Source organism: Thrips palmi, unplaced genomic scaffold (genome assembly GCF_012932325.1).
Source record: "Thrips palmi isolate BJ-2018 unplaced genomic scaffold, TpBJ-2018v1 HiC_scaffold_19, whole genome shotgun sequence".
Taxonomy (NCBI): domain Eukaryota; kingdom Metazoa; phylum Arthropoda; class Insecta; order Thysanoptera; family Thripidae; genus Thrips; species Thrips palmi.
In genome coordinates this window covers 3,379,423-3,401,794 of record NW_023144628.1, presented here as the reverse complement: position 1 = coordinate 3,401,794, position 22,372 = coordinate 3,379,423, and the positions used below count along the sequence as shown (strand labels likewise).

The following is a 22,372-nucleotide window of genomic DNA, read 5'->3' as shown; positions in this document are numbered from 1 at the left end:
AAAAATAAGAGAAAAAACAAAGAGAGGCGGGTCCGGTGGCCAGCCTGGTCGACGCGTGGACGACGCGGCTGCTCTACTTCTACTGTGTCCGAGTATGTAAGCAACTATGTGGGACGAGTACAGGACAGCGTTAAGTAAGGCACTTGCTGTCACATGCCGGCAATAGTGCAGAGAGTTGCCATTTATTTTGGAAACGCAAACAACAAAACTCAACTCAAAAATTTCTAGAATTGTTTAGAAAAAATAAATAAAGAAAGAAAGAAATGACAGAACCAGGGAGAGGGGAAATATGAGCAGGACCGGATAGGAGCGTGACATTTTCTTTTGAACAAAATAACGTTACACTATTATTTGTACATAACTTTTCTCTCCACACTTTCACAACGACACAACCACCGGGCGTGTCCAAAACCAAAGGGTAGCCGATAACAAGTACCACGGCCACGATCAATTTTGCTAGGAAATTATTTTATTCATTCACTTCTTGCTCACAACCGTACTACACACGCACACGGGCTCACACACGCACTATAAACATCACAGTCACTCTTGTTATGTACACGAATTCATCCCATACAGTTTGTACAAACATGACCTTCCGTCTTAATCATCGTACAGTATAAAAAGGCTTATTAAAACAGAGTTAAATGTTTGATATCCTATTGACAAATCTCTGCCATTGGCCAAACGCAACACTGCGGCATCAAACACAACTGGCATTCAGTCCTCCAGTCCACAGTCGCCATCCAATGTCTCTACATTGAGTTGCCGTCTGTGGGCCGCACCGCACGAATGCGATACATGCATACTTGGTTGTGTAAAAGAAATTGGGGTCACCCTAGCGGGCGTTGAGCTGGGGGCACGACACACACTCGTGCGGCGTGAGAAGTCTTCACTTGGCGGGCTGCCTGGCGGGCGGCAGGGGCGGCCGCTTGCTCAAGGTGCCCGTCAGGGACCCCGTCAGGGACCCCGCCAGGGACGCCGCCAGGGTGGCGGGGGCCGGCGCGGCGCCGAGCGGCGTCCTGCCGGGGCAGGTGCAGGCGGGCTGCGCGGAGGGCTGCGCGCCGGGGGCAGGCTGTGCGGGCGCGGTGGCCCGCTGCTTGCGTCACATCTCCGCGTCCACGCCCTCGCCCTCGTAGCCCTCGTCGGGGCTCTCGGTGAGCGCGTTGCTGGGGCCCGGCCCCTCCTCGCCCGTCTGTGCCGCCACGCTGCAGCGCGCGGCCGGCTGGCAGTGCGTCACCATGCAGCACGAGGCCGTCGCCGACGACGGGAACGGGGACGGAAGCGCCGCGTCGGTCTTGTAGGCTGACGGCGGCGACGGCAGGATGCCGTCCTCGGGCACCGTCGACGGCGTGCCCGCCGGGTACAGCGTGGCGCCGGGCGACACGGGCACGGGCGCGGCCGTGGTGGGGTAGCCGTCCACAGTGTACCGCACGTCGGGCGGCAGGAACGGGTCGTACGAGGACGGCGACGGCCGAGACAGGAACTCGGCCTCGCGCGAGTAGCGGCGGACAGCCACGCCGGCGTGGAGCGCGCGCGGCTTGTGCGGCAGCGTGCGGTACATGTTGGCCACGGGCACGCCCGCCATGGCCCCCATGGGCTGGTGCACCGACATGCCCGGGTGCGGCAGCGGCATCTTGGGCAGCCCGTAGTCCAGCGGGTAGCCGTCGCCGTCCAGGAAGCGGCCAGCGGACAGGTGCACGTCGGCGGACAGCGGTTGCGTGTGGTACATGTCGACGGCGCCGGACACCGGTACGGACATGGGTCCGGACATGGGCACCGACATGGGCCCCGCCACGGCGTACGCGTTCCACACGGGCTGCTGCGGCTGCGCGGCGTTGGCGGGCAGGTCGTCGATGGCGCTGCCCTCCTGGTAGCTCCCCGACTCGTCGCCGCCCTTGAGGCGCCTGTCCTTGCCCACGCTCTCCGCGTCGTTGATGAGGTCGGGGTTCTGCTCGTAGTCGGCGTGCCCGTAGTCCTGGCGGTCGCTGATGAACACGGTGCCGTTCATCTTGGCGCCGGCCGTGGACACGGCGATGCACTCGGCCGCCTCCTTCTGGCCGGTCTGGCTCTGGTGCAGCGCCACCGCCTTGCCGGTCTCCGCCTTCCGCCGCTTCCGCCGCCGCTTCCTGCACGAGATGATGCAGGCCGTCACGGACACGCACACCAGCACGGCCACCACCACCAGCACCGCGGCGCCCGCGATCACGTACTCCATGGGGAAGGCGGTGGCCTGCGGCTTGGGGTCCTCGCGCACCATCACGCGGATGGTGTAGTTGGCGTGCATGCTGCCCGCCGCGTTCTCCGCCTGGCACACGAACGTGCCGTTGTCCTCCGTGTTGGTGTTGTAGATGAACAGCTCGCTCTTCTTCTGCAACGTGCCACCGTCCTCGACGAAGTACAGCAGGCGCACGCCGGGCGCCACCACGGTGTCGTTCTGCAGCACGTTGCCCTGGAAGTACCACGACACCTTGGCCTCGGGCGTTGCGTTCACCTTGCACTGCAGCGAGATGTTCTTCCCCTCGGAGATCTCCAGGTACAGCGTGGTGGGGAACACCTCCGGCAGGCAGGCCAGGTCCGCCTCGGCCAGCTCGCGCACCGGCCGGCCGCGCAGCCTGGCCGGCCCTCGGCACACGGGCTCCTGCGCCAGCGGGTGGCGGTAGTTGGCGACCCAGCGCCGCAGGTCCACCATGCCGCAGTCGCACTCCCAGGGGTTGTTGTGGATGTCGACGCCGTGCAGCGTCTTGGGCAGGATGTTGCTGCCGTGCATGCCCTTGATGCGGTTGCCGTCCAGCTTGAGCCACTCGAGCTGCACCAGCCCGGCGAACGCGTCGTCCATGACGGTCTCGATGGCGCAGGCGCTGAGCTCCAGGTTGATGAGGTAGGACAGTGGCACGAAGGCGCCGGCCGCCACGCTGCGGATCGGGTTGCTGCTCAGCGAGAGCCGCATGAGCAGCGGGAAGTCCTTGAAGGCGTGCGTGGGCACGGCGGTCAGGTTGTTGTGCGACAGGTCCAGCTCCACCAGGTTGGTGAGGCCGTGGAACGCCTTGTCCGCGATCTCCGTCAGCCCGTTGCGCGGCAGGTAGATGCGCTGCAGGTTCACCAGGTCCAGGCTCTGGAAGCGCTCGCGGGACAGCGCGCGGATGGCGTTGCTGGACAGGTCCAGCACCTGCGTGCCGGGGTCCACGGCCTGGGGCACGTCGCGCAGGTCCTTGTTGACGCACAGCGCCGTCTGCTTGCCGTTCTTCCACTTGCACTCGCACGACGACGGGCAGGCCAGCGACAGCGACAGGCAGTGCGCCAGCGCCACGGCCGCCAGCCACCGCCGTAGCGCGCCGTGCATGGCCGCCGCTTAGAGGAGCGCGTTGTCGGTGTCCGAGGCCGCGTCCGAGGCCATGTCCAGCCCCAGCGGGCGTGGAGGCGATCGTGGGGGCCCCGACATGCCGTCAGGGCCGCGCCAGCTCAGCGCCAGCGCCCCGATAGACACCAACTAATTATTGCTTTTCAAACGGCCCGCGCCCTCGCGGTCCGTCAGCGCCGTGTGTCTGTCCGTCCGGCTGCTCGTTCCTGTCTGTCGGTCTGTCAGTCGGCGTTCCGCTCCGCGGGGCAGCAACGGGGCCGCGCGTCCGGCGGGGTGGGCGCGATGTGGTGCCACGGGCCAGCCTGCAACACACAATGCAACGAGCGTTAGTAACACAAAAACAAAACAAATCCCAAACAAGTTACATCACTGGCAAAACTGAGGCGGTACAAGCACGCTTCAGCTCTGCCAGCGCATCATTTCCCTCCACCGCTTCACACTTGTTTCTGTCCGGAATTGGTCCTGCCCACCGGTAAGCCCGCAGGCACAGGCAGCCACAGGCCACCAACGGGCAGGGCGCTGGGCCTGGTGGAGCCTGGTGGAGCCCGCTGGGCCCTACCAGCCTCGCCACTTAAACGGCTCAAGCGCACCGCGGCTGTGTTGCTACCACTGGCCCAGCGGCCCGGCGGCCAGCGAGGGCAAGGGCTCAGGTGGGTGGCTGCCGATATTGGAAGGTGGACGTACGGACGTCCGGCGGCGGGAAGGCTGGGCGCGGCGGGGCGGGGCAGGGCGGGGCGGGAGAACCACTTCAGTGTCAATCAGGAAGGGGAAGCAATCGGCCCGCAGTGCGCCTCGCCCCGCCCCGCCCCGCCCCGCCCCGCTCCGCACAGGCGGGCGGAAACACACGCAGGCTAAAGGCGCGCAGCCGCGCAGCAGCAACCCCCGTCGGCCAGGCTCTGCTACACTAAAAACGGCCTCGGTTTTCTCGCGTTGCTTAATTTGGACTGGGCGTGTGTGGCGGAGGCTGGTCGAGGCTGGTCGAGGCTGGTCGAGGCTGGTCCAGGAGGGGAGATCCTGAAAGCGGCCCGAAAGGCCTCCCCTCCCGTGTGGCGCCCCCAATGCCTGTGGCCGCCGGGTCGCGAGCCGTCCGTAGGGGTGCGAGAGAGACAGAGCGACGAAGCACTGCTCGGAATCGGCCTGCTGCACCGAGTGCTACGCGCTGCGCGCAGCGCCACCGCATAAAGGCTACAATGTACGGGCGGCGCTCCGGCGGCGCCTCGGCGGGCGCAAGACGCAATGGTCAGCTGCACGCCGACACCCTGTGGGGGCGCCTACTGGCGTACTCGTCGCGCCCGCCCCGCCCCGCCCCGCCCCGCCCCGCCTCACCCCGCCAAGTCGTCGCGGCCGTCTTTATTGGCCATAAAGAGCCGTGGGGCGACGGGCCGCGCTGCCGCGCCATCAGCAGACAGCTTCCTCCATGGCCTCTGTCTCTGTCGCACCCGGCTTCACTGCCGTCTGTCTGATTTCCCTCTGAAATCACGCTTCGGAGATTCCGTCCGCGTCACCGGCGGGCCGTCGAAGCGCGTTCGGAGATTCCGACCGCGTCGCCCGGCAGGCCGTGCAGGCCGTGCAGGCCCTAGAGCGTGTTCGGGGACAGGCTCTGCTGGAGGCGGCTGGAGTCCCAGTTCCAGGACTCGAAGGGTGACCTCGGGTGGGTGTCGTATTTCCACTCTTGCCCAGCACGCTTCAAGCAGCGCATGCCCTTCGGCGGCTGGTGATTGTCTCAAAGCACGCTCACGGGCGGCTCCACCAACACCCACCAACACCAACCAACACCCACCCACACGCACACATTCGCACTAGCGAGAAGCAGGAAAAGACCCTGGTAACAACTGCGCGCGCGGAAAGTGCCAGACTTTTATTTTTACTGTTGTTGGCACGAGCAGCAGCGATTTGTGGCGTCGTCTCTTGAACGAATGGTGGTGCTAGTGTGCGTGCGTGTGCGTGCGTGTGCGCGGCGTGCCGCGGCGTGCACATCGCGTGTCGCAACACCTCCGCGACGACGGCCGGGACTGCCGCCCACCTGTACGGCCGCGCTGCCCGGCGCTGCCGCACGGCGACCCTGCCCGGTAAATCCCGTTTTATCGCCTCGGTCAGTATCGCCGACGAGGCGCGAAGCGGGCGAAGCGCGAACCGGCCGCGCCGTCGGGCCGGCCAATGGCGGCGCGGGGCCTCGGCGCGCCGGCCAATGGGCGGCCTCGCTCTCGGCGGGAAGCGCGACGCCGCCCCGTGATTGGCCGGAAGGCCGCGCCGTTTTAATTCCGAGGCCAATTAACGCTGTCCTGCCAGTGCCGGGGAGTGCGAGGAATGCACCGAATTTCACGGCGGAGTCCGACAGGTCCGTCGGACTTTGGCGGCGGAGGGGGAGGGAAGGGGGTGACGAGACGTCGCCATGGCGTCGCGCTCGTCGCTCCAGGATCACGTCAGCAGTCGGTGGAGAGAGTGTGGCCGACCTGGAGTCGAGATAATTGCTTCTGACGTCCGATTACTTCTTGATAAGTCCGACTAACCATCCCTCGCGCCCTGCAGCGTCATCGGGCCGCGTTCCTTGAGGGACCCGCCTCCAGGAGAAGTGAAATAACAACAATAAAGTAAAGGCAAAGAAAGCGGCAACACTCACCGATCCTTCACTTAGGGGCGAGTGCGTTGACCCGACGTCGCTGCCGGTCCTGAAACAGAGGGCGAAGAAATTAGGAAAGCCAGGGCGTCGATGCGCGGGCACGGCGGCCGAGGTGAGACGGCGGGGGTGGGGGAAGGGGTTGCGTCGCGGAAGCTTCTTGCGCTGCGGCCACCATCACAGCGACCAGCACGACGAAGGCGTCCTCCTGGAGCCGAATCAAAAGCACGCCCCGGACACGACTTTTGCAGCAGGGTGACGATGTCGTCGGTCTTGGTGTGGAGTCGCGGCGCCCCTCCGCTCCCCCCTCCCCCACTTGCCACTTGGCGGCGTGAGCGACCTGCACCGCCCGAGCAAAGCTTATAATGAAGTCTTCAATAAGTAATGGTCCTTCTAAATTGGTCTCCGAAATGAGCTTGCATGTGGCGGGGCGTGGCGGGGCGCAGGGCGGGGCGGCGCCCCAGATGGCGCACGGCCTGCTTGGCTGCCTGCTTGGCTGCCTGCTTGGCCGGGGTGATGAACGGCAGAGGCGGCGGCCGCCCGCGCCGCGCGCTCGCCGTCCTGGAGAAGGAGAGCCCTATTTTGGTCCCTGTTCCACTAATGACACCAGCGCCCCCTACCGGCCACACATCGGAACCTTTGGCGGGGCGTTGGCGTGGCGTGGCGTGGCGTGGCGTGGCGTGGCGTGGCGGGCGGGGCGGGCGTGGCGTGGCGTGGCGTGGCGTGGCGTGGCGGGGCGGGGGCGTGGCGTGGCGTGGCGTGGGCGTGGCGTGGCGTGGCGTGGCGTGGCGGGCGGGGCGGGGCGGGCGGGCGCGGGGGCGTTGCCGCGCGTCCCGGAGAGGCTGCTGCAGCCCGTCATCAATCATGGAGGCTGTCGCACGCCGAGCCGCACGCCACAAAGTGTCATTGTGTTTACACTGCAAACCGTGAAAGCGGCAACGCCGGGCAACGCAGCGGCGCGGCGCCCCGGAACATTATTCCGCCCGAGTTAAGTAGTTTCTATTTACACTGCAGGCTGCAGTAATTGAGTTACCGCGTCTGTTCGTCAGTTTGACGTCGCGGACGCTTTAAGTTGCCGTTTTTCCCTCGCCTCCCCCTCCCCCTCGCCTCCCCCTCCCCCTCGCCTCCCCCTCCCCCTCCCCCTCCCCTCCCAGATTATGACAAGTGTCGTCACGCCCGGCCCCACTCCGACACAACTCCGTCGTCTTCGTCCTCGTGCCCATTTACAATTACTCGACGCACTCAGCTGCATTTCCGTCTTTGAAACTTTCTCCAGCAGGGGGCGGTGGGTGAGGCTGGCAGGGGCGGGAAGGGGAAGGGGGAGGGGGAGTCGTCCGCAGCGTCGTCGCCTCACTTTGCTTTCAGTAAGAATTTTCATTTATTCGTGCCGGCCGCGAGCAAAAGTTGTGTTGTTGCTGCGGGAGAGAGGAAGAGGAATGAAAGGGAGGGGAGAGAGAAAGAGAGAGACAGAGAAAGAGTGAGGGAGAGATGCAGTCTGCACCTTGATTCAGCCGCCGCCCTGCGACTGCAACTAGTGCTTCTCAAGCACTCCGAGGCCGCCAGGGCCGGCCAGGGCCCTGCAGGGGGCGGCGGCAGCGCAGCGGTGAGGGTCTTCGCGCGCGAAGGCCGCTGGTGCTAGGTGTTCCGCTTGCGGCTTCGGCTTGATAAAGCAACAATAACAAAAGTCGAACAACGAAAACAACAAAAAAAGGGGAAAACAAAAGGCGGGCGAGCGAGCGAGGAGGGAGCAACGCGGGTATAAATATATTTCTGGTGCGCCACGCTCCGCCACGCTCCGCCACGCTCCCGCTCTCTTACGGCGAGCGCCTTTTTGTCGTGCTGTATGAGCTAGGCAGCACTTTTTCGAGGGCCAGACTTTGAATGCGTCCGCCCCCGTCCGCCCCCGCCGTGGCCGCGGAGAGCCTGGGGGCGGTGTTTAGACAGGCCGGGGCGGGGCCCTCGCTGTTCCCGGTGTGTGCCGGCGGGGCGAGGCGGGGCGAGGCGGGGCGGGCGGGGCGAGGCCTCCGAGAAGGGCGCTGCAGGTGCAAGGGTTGCGTCGGGAGGCGGGGCGGGGCGGGGCGGGGCGGGGCGGGGCAGGCTTATGTATCACTGCCTTGACGTGCCGCAACGCCCCCGAGACGACCGGGTACCCTACTTGCTCCGCTTCATCCTCATCCACGCCGCCTCCCACCCCAACGCGGCCCCGCGCAGCAGGCCGATTCCGAGCGGGGGCGTCGGCGTCCATCGGTCTGTCTCTCTCGCACCGCTGCGGAGCGCCCCATGAGTGCGAGAGAGAGCGAGACGCCCAGTTCGGAACCAGCCTGCAGCAGCGCGTGGTGCGCGAAGAGCGCGCCGTCAGCCTCGCCTCTGTCTGCAAATAATGAGCGGGGGGCACATGTTTCACTTTGGAGGCCGAGCGCGTCGCTTCGCGCGCAAGGCCAAGGCCGTGCAGGCCGTGCAGGCCGCTGCCTGGGCCGGAAGCCTGGGCCGAGGCCTAGGCCGGCCTAGACTGGCCTACAGGCCTAGAACGAGGCCTAGACCGAGAGGAGGAGCGCACACGCACCCCGCGCGCGCCGCTCCAACTGCCTGCTGAGACGGTTCAACTGCTCGGCGCTGCCGCCGCTCTCGGCCTGCTCCCGCTCCGGGTGCTGGCCCTGCTGGTGCCGCTGGAGCCGGGAATCCGGCAGACGGGCGGGCGTGTCGCCTGCTTCGCCTGCTCAGTGCTCCCCCACCCACAGGCCCACAGTAGTGCTTTGACCAGTGAGGCATGTGCTTTGACCCGACCCCGCGAAAATTACTCCGTCCCCACTCTTCCTCCCCCACCCCACCCCAGTCCCCCGGTTCCTTGCCCCCCGCCGGCCGCCCACGGCCCCGCTAGCGCCCGCCGGCGCCGCAGGACTTGGCCGTGGTCAGGTACTTCGCAGCCTCCGTCACGCCGCCGTCAGCGCCATGACCCGTCGCCGAAACTCCATCGAAAACGGACGGCGGCCGCCCCGCGTCACCCCAGCCTCGGAGCATTTGCATGAAATAGACGAGACGACACTAGGCTCCTCCCGGGCCCAGTCCGTCTCGTGAGAGGTAAAAAAAGCTTCCCCGTTTCGTCACATTTGAATTTTGAAATAACAATTACGCCATTCAGCCGTCCCTCCCAGTTTTAAAAACACAAACAAAAAACAACAACAGAGCGAGCAATCTGGAAGAATTTTAATAAGTTTGGGCCCAGCCCCGCTGGCTGGACCACCGCTGGGACTCAGTTGTTTTTGTTGTTTTTTTTTTGGTGTCCCGCAGCGCGGCGGTCGGGGGCGGCGCGTGCACAAGGACACGGGGTGCGTTGCCTGGAGTCGGCAGAGAGCCTCAGCCTCAGCCAGCCAGCAGTGGCGGCGCCAGCGTCCTAGCCAGCCAGCCAGCCAGCCAGCCAGCCAGCCAGGCAGCTCCCAGCGCGCAGTGCGCAGCCCTTTCCTGAGTAAGACCGACCGACGTCCTGATAAAGGACCTCGGCCGTATTTTACCCTCACCTCGCACACTGCCTCGCAGCGCCTGCCCGCCTGCCCCGCCAGCCCTGCCAGCCCCCGGCAAACGGTACCACTGCGAGCTTGTATACCCTGCAAAGGCTGCTGCGAGCGAGGCCCACCCCAGAGAGGGCCTTCCTCGCTGGCCGCCGCCATCCTGACCATACCGACCGCCGCCCAGGACGCCGCCCAGGACGCCGCGGCGCCCCACGCGCCCCGATAGCAGCGCGCACTTCATCGCGGCGATATGGAGAGAGCACGACGCACGGTGCCGGAAAAATGGATCGGCGTGGTGGGCTGCTTCGCCCCGCCCAGCCCCGCCCCACCCCGCCGTTCTGCCCGGACCTGCCCGACGTGCTCGACAAACCGACCCGGATGGCACAGCGTCTTGTTAATTGATTGTGCTGAATAATGTAGGAGGGCCCCGCCGGCGGCTGATTTGGCCCTCCCTGCCTCGGCGTGGAGCGCGGCCCGCTCGGACCCCCCTGTCGACGGCATGTAGTACCGTATGTACAGTGCCCTGGATGTCCGGGAGGCCGCCCCAGGGCCTGTCCCACGCAGCGCCCGGTGCGCGGGTGGCGCGGGCCGTGCATGCTGGCCATGCTGGCGATGCTGGCGATGCTGGCACACCCGTGACGGCGAGAAGGCGAAGCAGGGCGACGGGGCGGCCGGGGCAGATAGCGCATGGCGTAGGTGGCCGCCTTGATGGGCTGCTCAGTGGCGCCATCTCTCGGCGCTCAGCGGCGCGAGGAAGGCGCGTAAAAGATTGATGGCCGGTGGGCTGCACCAGGCTGCACCACTCGCAACACAGGCCTGCCAACCTCACCACCAGCCTCCGGCCAGGTTCGCCAACCTGCCGATCTGCGCTTTAAAATTCCGTTCATTCCATTTTTTTGCCCCTTTTCCTCTTTGTGGGCCTGGCGGCCGGGCCTGGCCATGCATGTCGTCCGCCTGATTTTGCTCATTCGTTTACCGTCGTGCGGTTTGCATGCGCATTTCCATGAGGAAATGGAATGCTGAGCGAATCGAGGGCAATATGATGAATAAAAGGCATTAAAAATGCCATCTGGCGGCCGGAGCGGGGCGGGGCGAGGCGGGGCGGGGCGGGAGGCAGCTCTTAGTTACTCAGACGGCGGAGCGCTGCCTCGCTGCCTCGCTTCGGCCGAATTGCGGTGCGGCCGCGATTCCCGCCATTTTTACTCGGTTCCGCCGCCGCCTTATTCGATTCCTCGCTCGACTCGCGCGGCGAGCGGCGCGGCGGCGCGGCGACGCTCCAAGTGGGGCGCGGGGCGGCCGAAAGGATGACGAGACGACAGTGAGGAAGCAGGCGGCGCGAGGCGCGAGGCGCGAGCGATATCGGGAAGTATAAATAAACGGTTCCTGGCGCGCGGGCGCGGTCCGGGCGGGCCGGCCCGGGGACGTCGGAATGGCGGCGATGTGTCACGGGCGGCGTGGACTGGCCGTGGCGCCGACAGGGCCTGGTTTGCGTCACACCGCAACGGCGCCAAGCGCGCCAAGCGCGCCAAGCGTCGGCCGGCAGCGCGCCGCGGATAATTCAATATCGATGTCTGATTTCAGCCGCTGGATTATGTATCCAGCCGAGCCGAGCCTGGCCGAGCCCAGCCGAGGCGGAGGCCGTGGACGCGCATTAATAATGGCCGCGTCTCGGCGTCGGACTGCCGGGGAAGTACAACAACTTGCTGTTTTGGCGGGGTTTTCCGCCCCTTTTTGTCTGGAGTACCTCCTCTCCTCTCCTCCGAGTGCGCCACCGATACGCCCTCGCTGAGTGGAAGGACCTGCCCCGCGACACCGCAAACGGCAAACTTTTGGAGAGATCGCCGGGCTTATCGGCCGCCAGGACGGCGAGCACCGCTCCACCCCCCCCGGGCCGTGGCCAGTGGCCCTCACGTTTTGTTTGCTCCCCGCTGATATGTCTGTTTATGTCGGTTTGCTGGCCGACTCGTATATTCTCCTTCGAGGGGCGGGGGCCGCGGGGGACGGGGGAGGCGCGGGGGACGGGACGCGCGGAGTATAGCAAGCTCGTAAAGGCGGTCCGTTTATGATGATATTTATGTCTTGTGGTGGCGGCACGGCCCCGCTGCCCCGCCGCGCCTCGCCGTCGAGCCAAAGGTGAGCCTGCTGCTGTTAAGGGCCGCCGACTCGTCGAGACGGGCGCTGACGCTGGCTGACGCCGTGCTCGCCGTGCTCGCGCCCACCCGAGCGCGCCGTCGACGTTTCTACCTCTCTAATTACCTGGATATTCAGGTATTCAAATCGAGCGCGGGCTTATTCCGATTTCCAGCGCGGCCCGCGTGTTTCTGAGGAGCCAATCAGGCTCGCCGCTGGTGGCCGAGGCCCAGGCACGCCGAGGCAGGCCGAGGCAGGCCCCACCGCGTTCATTCAGAGTGAGCAATCAGGGCGGCCGAGGCCCAAAGAATCACCTCGCTGCGTTCCCGCCAGCCCGCCAGTCAGCCAGACCGCCCAGGACGAGGCTGTGGACTGCGGGGAGCGCCGCTCCACCTGCAGCACGGTGAAGCGGGCCGAGCAGCCCCTTCATTTCGCTTTCGCGCCGCAGGCTTATTGACCGGCCCCGGCCCCAACGAGTGTGTCAGCCGCGTATGATGGAGCGGCCAATCCGTTCTAAGTCGAGCGCGGCGCCGGGGCCTCGCCGGCGGGGGCCTCGGCCGGGGCCTCACCCGGGGCCTCACCCGGGGCCGCAGCCGGGAAAAGTAAAACAAAACAAACTGCAGCGCCATCAATCCAGAGGTAAGTAAATGTTCGGCCGCGGCTCGGCACGGCCCGGCCCGGCGCGGTGCGGCTCGGCGCGGCCGAGGACAAGCAGGGCCCCGAACTGCAGGGAGACGTGTGGCGTGTGGGATGATGCAGGGCCGACGAAGGCTTCGCCGCTTTGCCCGCTTCGCCCGCTTCCCCGCCGCGCCGGCTCGCCATTACCAAGTAAGCAACTTCCTTCATAAAAGTGGAACAGGCCGAGGTGTTGTGGTCGCGCCGCCGCAGCGCGCAGCAACGGCCAGCCGGCTTGCCGGGCTATACACTGAAAAAAGCCCCCCGCCCCCTCGTCCCCTTCTTGCTTCGGCGTTCTTTTATCCCCCGCGAGACCGATCAAACCCAGACACAAGGAGGTTCCATAAAAAGCAGCAGCACGACGCCGTATCAAACAGGATTCTGCCAAAAAGCAGCAGTGGCGCGGTGACGGCAGGGCCGGCGGGGCCGGCAGGGCGCCTCACGGCGAAACTCGCGACAAAAATCGCACGGCGGCACGGCGCAGTGGAGGGAGAAAAAGAGCGTGGACGCGGAGGCAGCGGGGCGCGGCAATCGCGAATCGCGGCGCCCTCTGGTGGCGAGGCGACGAGGCTGCCCTGTAAATATTCAGACGAGGGCTGCTTACGGAGCCCCTGGGAGGTAGGCAAACGCGTGGACCGCGGTCGTCGGTGCGCTCCGGGTTGCCTACCCTCGCCACCGCAGGCGCTCCCCGGCCGGCCGCGCCGTGCCGCCCCGCTGTCCCCGCCCCGCGCCCCGCGCCCAGAAGAAGCGGCTCACGCATCCGTCACCCGGGATGATCCCCGGCGAGGCCATGGCGAGGCGGCGGAGACCAGCGCGGCCACGGACCGGCAAAATGAGGGCGTTAGCGGGCTTCGCCTCGGCCGGCTGCAGGGACGGATGCAATTACGGCGGGAGTAAGCGGGGCGAAGCAGCGCGGCCGAGGGGGGACGACGGCCACCTCGAGGCCGCGGGAGGTGGCCGTCGTGGACGCCAAACGCGGCGGACGGACGGCCAGACCTCGCGGAGAGCGCCGCGCGCGGAGCGATCCATTTGGCGGGGAATAAAAACTGGATTGCACCGCCGGCCGGCGGAAGGGACGGGCAGCCTCCGAGTGGTCGCGACGCTCGGCCACGCCAAGGACGCCGTCCTCTATAACGATGATTAACGCGGGCTTAGGACTCACGGCCGCGCGGCGCGGGGCGGGGCGGGGAGACGCGCGTCGGCGCGCTGGACCACAACGGCTTACGGCCTGATCCGAGGGGATACAAGAGCTACGTAGTTATTTCTTTTTTATACGGCTTTCTTTTTGTTGGCGAGGAGGAAGAAGACGAGCGCGGCCGCCCTTTCTTTGCCGGTCACGCGGCGCTTTGTCAAGGTGGGGTGGGCAGGCCCAGCCAGCCACAGCCAGGCCGGACCAGGACGCCACGACGGCTGGGACGCCTGCCAACGCCTCGCCGCCGCACCTCGCCGAAGAACCAAGCCCGACGCCCAACGCGGCGAAGGCAGCCGCGCAGTTTGTCATGCGAATTAAAGCACGCACTACGGTCGGGCCCAGTCGGACCGCTCCTCGGTGTGGCGCAGCGCTGTTCGACTGCGGAACTGGCTCGGCTCGGCTCGACACGGCTCGGCCCGGTCCGACTCGGCTCGGCTCGGCCTGGGCGTCAGCAAATGGAGAACCGAGGTTTCCTGGTCAGTCGAGTAAAAGGCGGAGCCCAGCTCTGGCGGGCGGATAGTGCCGTGGCTGTGTGAAGAGTCCTCCTCTTGCCGCCCCGCCCCGCCCCGCCCCGCCCCGCCGCGCACGTCCTGGCCCACTCGGGTGGTCAGAAGGCGTCCGTGCCGGGCAAGGCGGGCCGGGACGTGACCGGGGTGTGGCAACCGCACGCCCTGCTCACTTTGGGGTGTTGCAGCCGCCGAGGACGGCCGGGGCCTCGACGGGGGCCTCGGGCGTCCGGCCCGGCGGCTCCGAGGGGGGAGTCCACAGCGCCGGCACTGCAGGTCCCCCGGCGGCAGGATTTGATACACCCATTGAAAAAGTTGTGTCTGACGCACCGCGCACCGCCACCGCGGCCGTGGAGGTGAAGGGCTTCCCGGCGAGCTGGCGCCCCGGCGTGGTGGGGGGGAAGGGACAATGCAGCAAACGGCGATTACCATGTCAAACACAGAGACCCCGCCCGGTTCCGGCAGCCCGCCCGCCTGGCTGCCTGCCTGGCTGCCTGCCTGCAGCGCACGCATAAGTGGTCCGGAAGGCAGCCGGAGGCAGCATTGACTGGATTAGGAAGGGCCCCGTCGGCGGGGGCACAGGGCAGCGCAGCCGGCAGTGTGCCCCGCAGTGAAGCGTGCAGCGCCGCAGCATCGGCAACGTCAAGAGGTCATTACATTGGCTCGGATCGACCGGTCCACCTGCCCGGCCTGCCCGGCTTGCCCGTGTAGCGTGTCGTGTAGCTGGCGCAGCCCGTCATAGGCACAAAGTTTTCCTTCCATTCGACCCCCCGCCACCCCGGACGAATTGCGCGGAGGCTTCCCCCTCCTCCCCTCTGTAGCCTGGCAGCAGCGCGCCGTCTGCGGGAGTCTGCGGCACGAGGGCCGCAATAACTGTGGAAGTGAAAGTGAATGAGGTGGCAGCTGCACACTTTCATCCATGAATTACAAGCCGCCCCGCCCCGCCCCGCTCGCCGTGCTGAGTGGCGCGGCGGTGGCAGCGGCGGCTCTAGGTACTGTTATCTCATTGGGACGCTACACTGTGTTCCCAGGCGAGATGAAGCGGCCCGAGTGGAGCCGCAAGGCCGCGAGGCCTGCCGAGCCCTGTACAGTGGGGCGGCAGGGGCTGCCGAGCCGAGCCGGCCCGACGAACTGCCTTATCTGGCTGGCACGTGTACGTCACTGGCTTTGTTGCCACGCGGGGTGCGTGGCGGGGCGCGGCGGGGCGGGGCGCCTGGCAGTAACGAGTGTGTTTTCCGCGAGGAATAACTCAAACACGACAGGCAGCTGTTGACGCCGGGTCCACTTTCCAGACGATTCAAATGGCGGGGCTCGGGGCGCCGCGGGGCGCCGCGGGACGTCGGGACGTCGGCGGGGGTCGCGAGGGAGAAGAAACAGAACACGAGGCGGAGAAACAGAATACAAGGCGGCATGCATAAATATGAGGGCCAAAAGATCAGCGCCGATGTGATTTGGTGACAAATCGGATTTGGCTCGCGAAAAGGGACGCGCCTCTGAGAGTCTCCGACGGTCTCCGACAGTCTCAGAGTCCGCCGGGCAGTCGGTGGATCTGTCGCCGCCGCACGCCGCGCTATCCGGCAGATTAAAAAAGACGGAGAAGAGAAAAGAAAAAGATAAAGCGCCCTCTGGACCTGCCAGTATTTGAACCCGCAGCGATTTCAAATGAGGGGGTCGCGTCAAGTTCGCCCGGAGCTTGCTGCGCCAGGGCCAAGTGCGGGCCGTCGCCCGACAAGTGGGGAGGGGGGGGGGAGGGGGGGAGGCACAGTCAGAGCAAGAATGGACAGCACGCTATCTGCGGCAAGCCAACCCGACCGGCTGTAATTTAATTCCGCAGTAGCGGTACTTAGTGCGCGGGGTGCTATCGCCTGCAGCGTGACGTCACTCATGCCGCCCAGCGCGGTCGACTTGACTCGGAATGGCTCCAATGATCCCCTGCCTTTCGGCCTCCCGGCCTTCGGGTCCACGGCAAGGGTTAAGTCAGCAGCCTGGAACGCGCGGTCGTGCCGGGCCGCGGGCCGGGCCCCGGGCCGGGCAGGCACGGGGCAGGCATGTCCCTGGGAATATTTCGTCTTACCTCGTGGAATGCCAATGCCCAAGGTGCGGGTGGGGGTGAGGCCTGGGCCAGGGTACCGACGGTCGATGTCGGGCGGGGCGGGCCGCGCGGGCCAGGCCGGGCCGCCTACAAGATGGGTACGACGGCGGCAAGACGCGGAGGCCCGTCCCGTCGTGGACCTCCCCCGCCCCGCCCCCTCCGCGCCCCCTCCGCCAGGCCCGGTCCGTGGAAATATGGCACCGGGTGAGAAGGGCTGAAAGCATTTCCTTGCAGCACACGCGGGGCGCCCCCGCCCCGCCCCGCGCCACCCCGCCCGGTCGTAGACAGAGACGGAGATAGAGGCCGAGTTTCAGAGGTGACATCCATCGGACACGGCTGATCGGTCTGACAGATTCGCCAGAGTGAAAAGGGACCGTGGTCGCGTAAATCAACCCAGTGGCCCCGCGGGGCGTGGGCTGGCCCAGGGCTGGCCGACCCTCGCCGCCGACCCTCGCCGCCCGCAGTCCGCCACCGCTTCAGCCGGACCCACTGGCCTCCGTCTGCCTCGGGCCTCCAATTAATTACATACAGCTTGCCGATGACCATATTCATGCTCGAGTCGTCCTCAGGGTCGACCCGAACGGATCCGCGGCCTGACGGACGCTGGCGGACGTCCCGGAGGCCAGCCTGGCCTAGGTCAGTCTGTTTTATTCGTTCGGGCTTGGGCCGGTTCAGCCGCTTCGGCCCGCTTTGTCGCAGTCCAAGATGGATCGACTGCCTGCCGCCGGCCTGCCGCCACCCCCGTCCAGCCCGGCGCAGCCCCGCAACGCGTCCCTTCCAATATCACTTGTCAAACACATTGCAGTGGCCACCCTCGTCGGGATCCGCACTGGTGACCGTCAAAATCAGCTGCGCCGAGCTGCGCTCACCCGTTGGGTGCCGGCCGGCGTGCCTCGGGCCCGCTCGTCCTGCTGCTTGGCCTCGTTGGGCTCCTTGGTCCACTTGGCCTGCTTGGCTCCACCGCCGCGCAGAGCTTTGGTGCTGCTGCAGTGCAAGTCGCCCCGGCTTAATGAGGACGAGGCACTCAAGGGCAGGCTGGATTGTACTCCAGCAGCAGCAGCCTAGCCCAGCACGGGGTTCCGGATGGCGGCCAGGGTTTCGTCTCCGTGGCGCCAAAGAGGCTCCCTGTGTTCCGAGACACCACGCGGCATACCAATGGGGAGCCAGCGCCGCCCCCACCCCGCCCGGCTGGCCAGCGCGGGCAGCACGGGCAGCGGCCCCGAAGGGAATCTAGGAAGTTATTCCGTCGCTGCAACCTAATACGGATGAAGTCGAGCCGGGCGGCAAAGACTGGCATAAGCGCGGCGGACCACTGCTTCTGGTCTTGTTGGAAATACAAAACTCGCGACGAGGGCCGAAAGTGGGGCGCGAGCCGTGCGGGCGCCGCGAGTAGTGGATTAAATTCAAGCCGGGTCTGGCTCTATCAACACGGCCCGGCCGCCGCCACCGCCGCCGCCACCGCCACCACCACCGCCACGACCCGACGGCCGAGGCCGGGGACGGAGACGCACCGCGCGGTCGACGGCCGGCCGGGGCCGAGGCCGAAAGCAGTGCCCCCGCAACACAACACGCACCTGCGGAGCCCGGCGGAGCCTAAACGGATCCCCAGTGTGGCGGGCGGCCAGGGCGGCCAGGGCGGCCAGGGCGGCCACCACCTCCGCAGCCCTGGGCGAGACCGCAGCATTAGTCGGCCTATCCCCGGAGCCCCCGGCCTCGCCCGGCCAAGGCCTGGCCGGCCGCGCCCCGGCTGCAGAGTTATTACGGGCGGCGCAAGACGGAGGCAGAGGCCGGGGTGCTTCGGGAGGGCCTTGGCCGCCTTGGCCCGGCCGGCTGGTAAATGGCGCCGCGGAAAGGCCGGGTAGGGCCCCGCCGGGCCTCGGCCAGCCCGCCATAATCGAGCAGGCCGCAGACGCATTCCGGACACAGGCAGAGGCAGAGGCCGAGGCCTAATGCGAATCGCCCCGGTCGCTCGGCCCCACCCGATATACATTCATTTATTTAGACGGCAATTTTTTCCCGTGACAAGGCGGTTGATAGGGTGCGCGCTGGAAATTATTCTTTGCCGCGCCCCACATTCTCGCACTGTGTGTGCGTGTGGGGAAGTGCGTCTGTTTGACTTGGGCTGGCCGCTGGCTGGCCGCTGGCTGGACACGCTGCCACGCCCCTCTGCCTCCCGAAGATAGAGCCCACTCGGGTTCCAGATTTATTTGCGTCCCGAAATCCTCCCGCGACTCTCTCCCCTTCCCCCCGAGGCCCCCGTCGGCCCCGTCGGCCCCGTTGGCGGCGCTAAACGCTGCCCCCGGGCACTACCCCCTCGGACTTCCCTCTCAGAGCAAGAGGCGGAAAAACACGATCGGGAGGCCGAGCGGCAGCGCTGCGGTGGGCGGTGTCGAGGGTGGCACTCTCTGCGAGTGTGTGTGTGTGTGTGTGTGATTGTGTGCGGCAGTGTTGCGTTGCCGTGGCTGTGGCGCTGCAGTTCGGCCGACTCCATCTGCCGCCACGTCCCGACCGTCCCGACCGTCCCCACCGACGCAGCTGCCGCACGGCGCAGGGCCGCGCTGACGCCTTGGCTGACGCCTTGGCTGACGCCGACGCTGACGACGCGGCACTCGGAGGGCTGCGGGCTCGGCGCGAACTAGCTGAACTGGAAGCCCGTCACGCGCCTGCAGGGCTAACAAGGTCGCCCAGGTGCCGTGCGTGCGTGTGTGTATGTGTGCGTGCGTGCGTGTGTCTCTATGCCTGCTTGTGTGTGTGAGTAGGTGCGCGCCCGCCCGTGTGTCTGTGTGTGTGCCGGTGGGTGTCTCGTGCCTCTAAGCGGAAGTGAACTGGAGCTGCCGGGCTGCCCAGCCCACGCTCGGTAGCGCTGCTTGCCGGCTGCCTGTGTACTGCCTGTCTGCTGGCTGGCAGGGGCCGCCTCTCTGCGGAGGAGAGCTGGCCATTCTGGAGGAAAAGGTTTGCTGGAGAGCTGCTGGAGCCGCCGCCTGTCGGCCTTTGCAAAGAGTGGGTGCGTGCGGGCGTTCGGACGTCACGCTGAACCTGATACTCCTCTCGCGTGGGTAGAGGGGGGCCTCCCACAGGAGCCCCAGCAGCAGACCCCCAGGCGTGCGAGGCCCGGTCGGGTGGGGCTTAAGTTTTAAGTTAAGGGCCTGAATAGTGTGGAACATTGACTTGTATATGGTCGATTGGGGCCCCGCAAGGCATGCCGAGGGAACGCGTGATGGGGGACCAAAGGGACACCTAATGAACCTGTTACATCGCCCCTAACGGTTTTTGAACGTGAGTGCACCCGCCCCCTTTTTTTCATGTTCCCTTTGTGATTTTGGCGGTGGCGAGTGTGCCAAGGCACTTGCGGCACTGACTGTCCGCATCGCGCGAGCACACTCAGCCTGCCTAAGTCGGTACAGTGCAAAAGTAAAGAGCTCTGTGCGGGGTGGCTCAAACGAGGCAGCGGGGCGGTACCGGCGGTACAGTCTGTTGAGGCAGTGTGCCCTGTGTTCCCGCCCCTCAAAGGACCACACTGATTAAGGGGCAGTCGCTGCTTGTCGTTTTAGTCTCGCCTTTTTGTCCGCCCCGTCGATGGGCGTGGTGGCCTCCGGTAAAAGAATTGCAAAAATCTCAAACCTTTCAAAAAAAAAGAAGTATAAAATTTTGAGCACAGAGCCAAAATATTCGGCTGGAGTGCGACGCACAAAGCGGCCGCGTACTAAAAAAAACCAAAAAAAAAAAACAAACAAAGGATCTTCAAAGTCACTCGGAGAGATATCCTTGGAAATATCGGTCGAGCTACTTTTTTTCTCCCTCCAGCTGTATTATTTGAGAGAGGGGCACTAGGGCAGGCAGAGTGTCGGAGGTGACCCTGCCGGGCGTGCGCCCTGCTGCCCTGCCGGGCCTCGGCGCGGAAGATGAGGGCTGAGCCGCAAGGGAAATGTTTTGAAAAGAAAGTTTGACCACGGAGGCGGCCAAAGGGGGCGGCGGGGCCGAAGGGCCGCCGAAGGGCCGCCGCAGGCAAGGATTTGAAAATGAAGCCAACAACAACTACTCTCGTTTGGCCCGTGTGCGGTTTCCTTCCAGAAGCCGTGAAATGAAGTGACTCGTGGCCCGGCCCGGCCCGGCCCTGGCTCGGCTCACTAGGTCCACTAATCTCCGCACGCCAAGTTGCAGACAGCAGGGATTCGCTGCGCGCTGCCGCACCAGTGCCGCACCAGTGCCGCACCACTGCCGCACGCTCCACCCCGAGGCCGTCCCTCTTGCACCCCGAGACGTCGCCCCCTGCCCCTGCGGGTGCGAGAGAGACAGAGCCAGCCCCGACTGGCCGCCCGGACAGTAACTTGGCGTGTTCGGCCGCGCCCCGCACGCGAGCTCGCGAGCCAGATAGAGGTCAAGCTCAGGAGGAGATAGGACGGGAGCTTTAGGAGCAGGCGGGGGCCAGCCCAAGGACGACCAGCACGGGGCACGTCGCATCGGATGCAGATGCAGCAGTCGATAGAGAGAGGGAGTGCCCTCGTGTCCTCTAGCGCCGTCCCTGCAGCCCGCAGCGCCCTGAACCAAGTTCAAGGCTGACACATGGGGGGCTCAAAAGTTGGAAAGAATGGCGGAGGAGTGCGATCTTGGTCGTCTGTGTGTGTGTGTGTGTGTGTGTGTGTGTGTGTGTGTGTGTGTGTGTGCACGTGACTGCGTGTAAGCCGTAGGATGGAACCGTTCCTCCTGCCGATGCAAAGTCACTGGGAATTGTCAATGTGACGCGGCTAGGCGGCCCGACGCAGAGACGGGTGAGCAGGGAGCTCAAGTCAAACGGGCAGACACCAGGGAGCTTTGCCAGCCCGACAAATTTTGAATTTGAGAGCCAAAGCATGTGGTCCTTAGATGTCCATATTTTGCCACCTTATCCAACAGGCACCTATATTCGTGGAGTAACTTTGTGACGTTGTGACAGCTTCGGACCATTTTGCTGAAGATCTGTTTGGCGACCGCCAGTTTGATACAGATGGCGTCGCCGGTGTTTCCAAGGCGAACCAGGCGCCCCACCCGTCGCAGCGCTCTGGACGGGTACCTCCCAATAAGTCCCTGCTCAAGTTACCCCAGAAGAAGCCGGCCTCAGCCTCGGGGCCACGGGGCCAGGGGCGCGTTTAACGATTAGGACGCTGAGCCCCCGCAGCCCCCCAGCGCTCCTTTTCCGTTAAGAAGGCAAAGTCCCCGCGCCGGCCGCGTGCAGGCCGCGCCGCGGTTCAACCAAATTAGTTCGAATCTGTTTCGAAAAGTTTAATTTGATTTTAATTGGACGTCGCTTCGCCCAGTGGAGGCGACGGGGGAAGGGAGGGAGGGACTTTGGGTGGCAGTCGGGGAGGTGAGCCCGGGGGCCGTCCCCACACTAGAAGCTGCCGCCGTTCCCAACTTTTGATAGCGCGGCCCATAGTAGTAGAGGACCCGCAGCGACCCGCAGCGCGCGGCGCAGGAAAGAGGTAAAAATAATGATGAAGCTGGAGCGCGGCCGGCGAGAGTATCTCGAACTTAATACCTCGCCGGCTGTTTTTATTCGAGTATCACGTTGCGTTGATGGGGCGCTGCAGCCGCTGCAGTGCGAGGTCGCCTTTCAGCGCGCTGCGCTGCCCAGGGCGCGGCTGGCGGGGAGCAGTGCCCACCTCCCAGCGTCTTCGTCCGCGCCTTCCTTATTTGAATGTGTCCCCCGCCCCGCCGTAATGGAGACGTGTGTCGCAGTAAATGTTCATTTGCGGCCCCGGCCCGCCAGGTCCGCCTCGCCCGCCTCGCCGAGGGCCTCTCCGCGCTGGAGAGCGGCGGAGAAGGGAGTCACGTGCCCGGCCGTTCAATCTCCCCCCACCCCAACCTCCAATCTCTCCGATCGCCCGGGGCCACCACTGTAATGACGGACTCTATATTTAAACAGTTCCCGAATTTAACTCGCGATGTGTAACTGCGGTAGCTTCGCTAATCCCAATCGGCCTGCCAGTCAATCCAACACCGCCGGGCGGGGGGGGGGGGGGGGTCACGGACACAGCGCGGCCCCGCCACCACCACGTGTCGGCGTGCGGTCTGCGGTCGCCGGCCGGCCAGCCCGACAGCCAGCCCGACAGGCAGCCGCAAAGTCACTTAAATTCAGAGACACGGCTGTCTGTTCGAGCCGCGCCTCATCAGCCCCCGTTCCCGTTGTTGGCCACCCCCTCCGCAGCGCAGAGTCGACTAGACTAGTCGACTCCACCGACACACTCGCACGGCGCGCGCTGCTCGCGCTGCTCCCTAAGCCGTTTCAATAACCACTCCTGAGGGCCATTCTGGGA

General features: G+C 65.5%; 1 protein-coding gene across 1 annotated transcript in view; it reads right to left on the bottom strand.

Annotated features, from left to right (window-relative positions):
- Positions 1-209: 209 nt before the first annotated feature.
- Positions 210-22,372, bottom strand: part of LOC117646232 (amphoterin-induced protein 2) — a 208,054-nt gene continuing 185,891 nt past the window's right edge. Inside the window, exons 4-6 of the mRNA XM_034387065.1 lie at positions 5,982-6,030; positions 1,241-3,663; positions 210-224 (exon numbers count right to left, since the gene is read on the bottom strand). Of these exons, the coding sequence (XP_034242956.1) occupies positions 210-224; positions 1,241-3,343 (2,118 nt within the window). The 5' untranslated portion in view covers positions 3,344-3,663; positions 5,982-6,030. The remainder of the gene's footprint in view (positions 225-1,240; positions 3,664-5,981; positions 6,031-22,372) is intronic.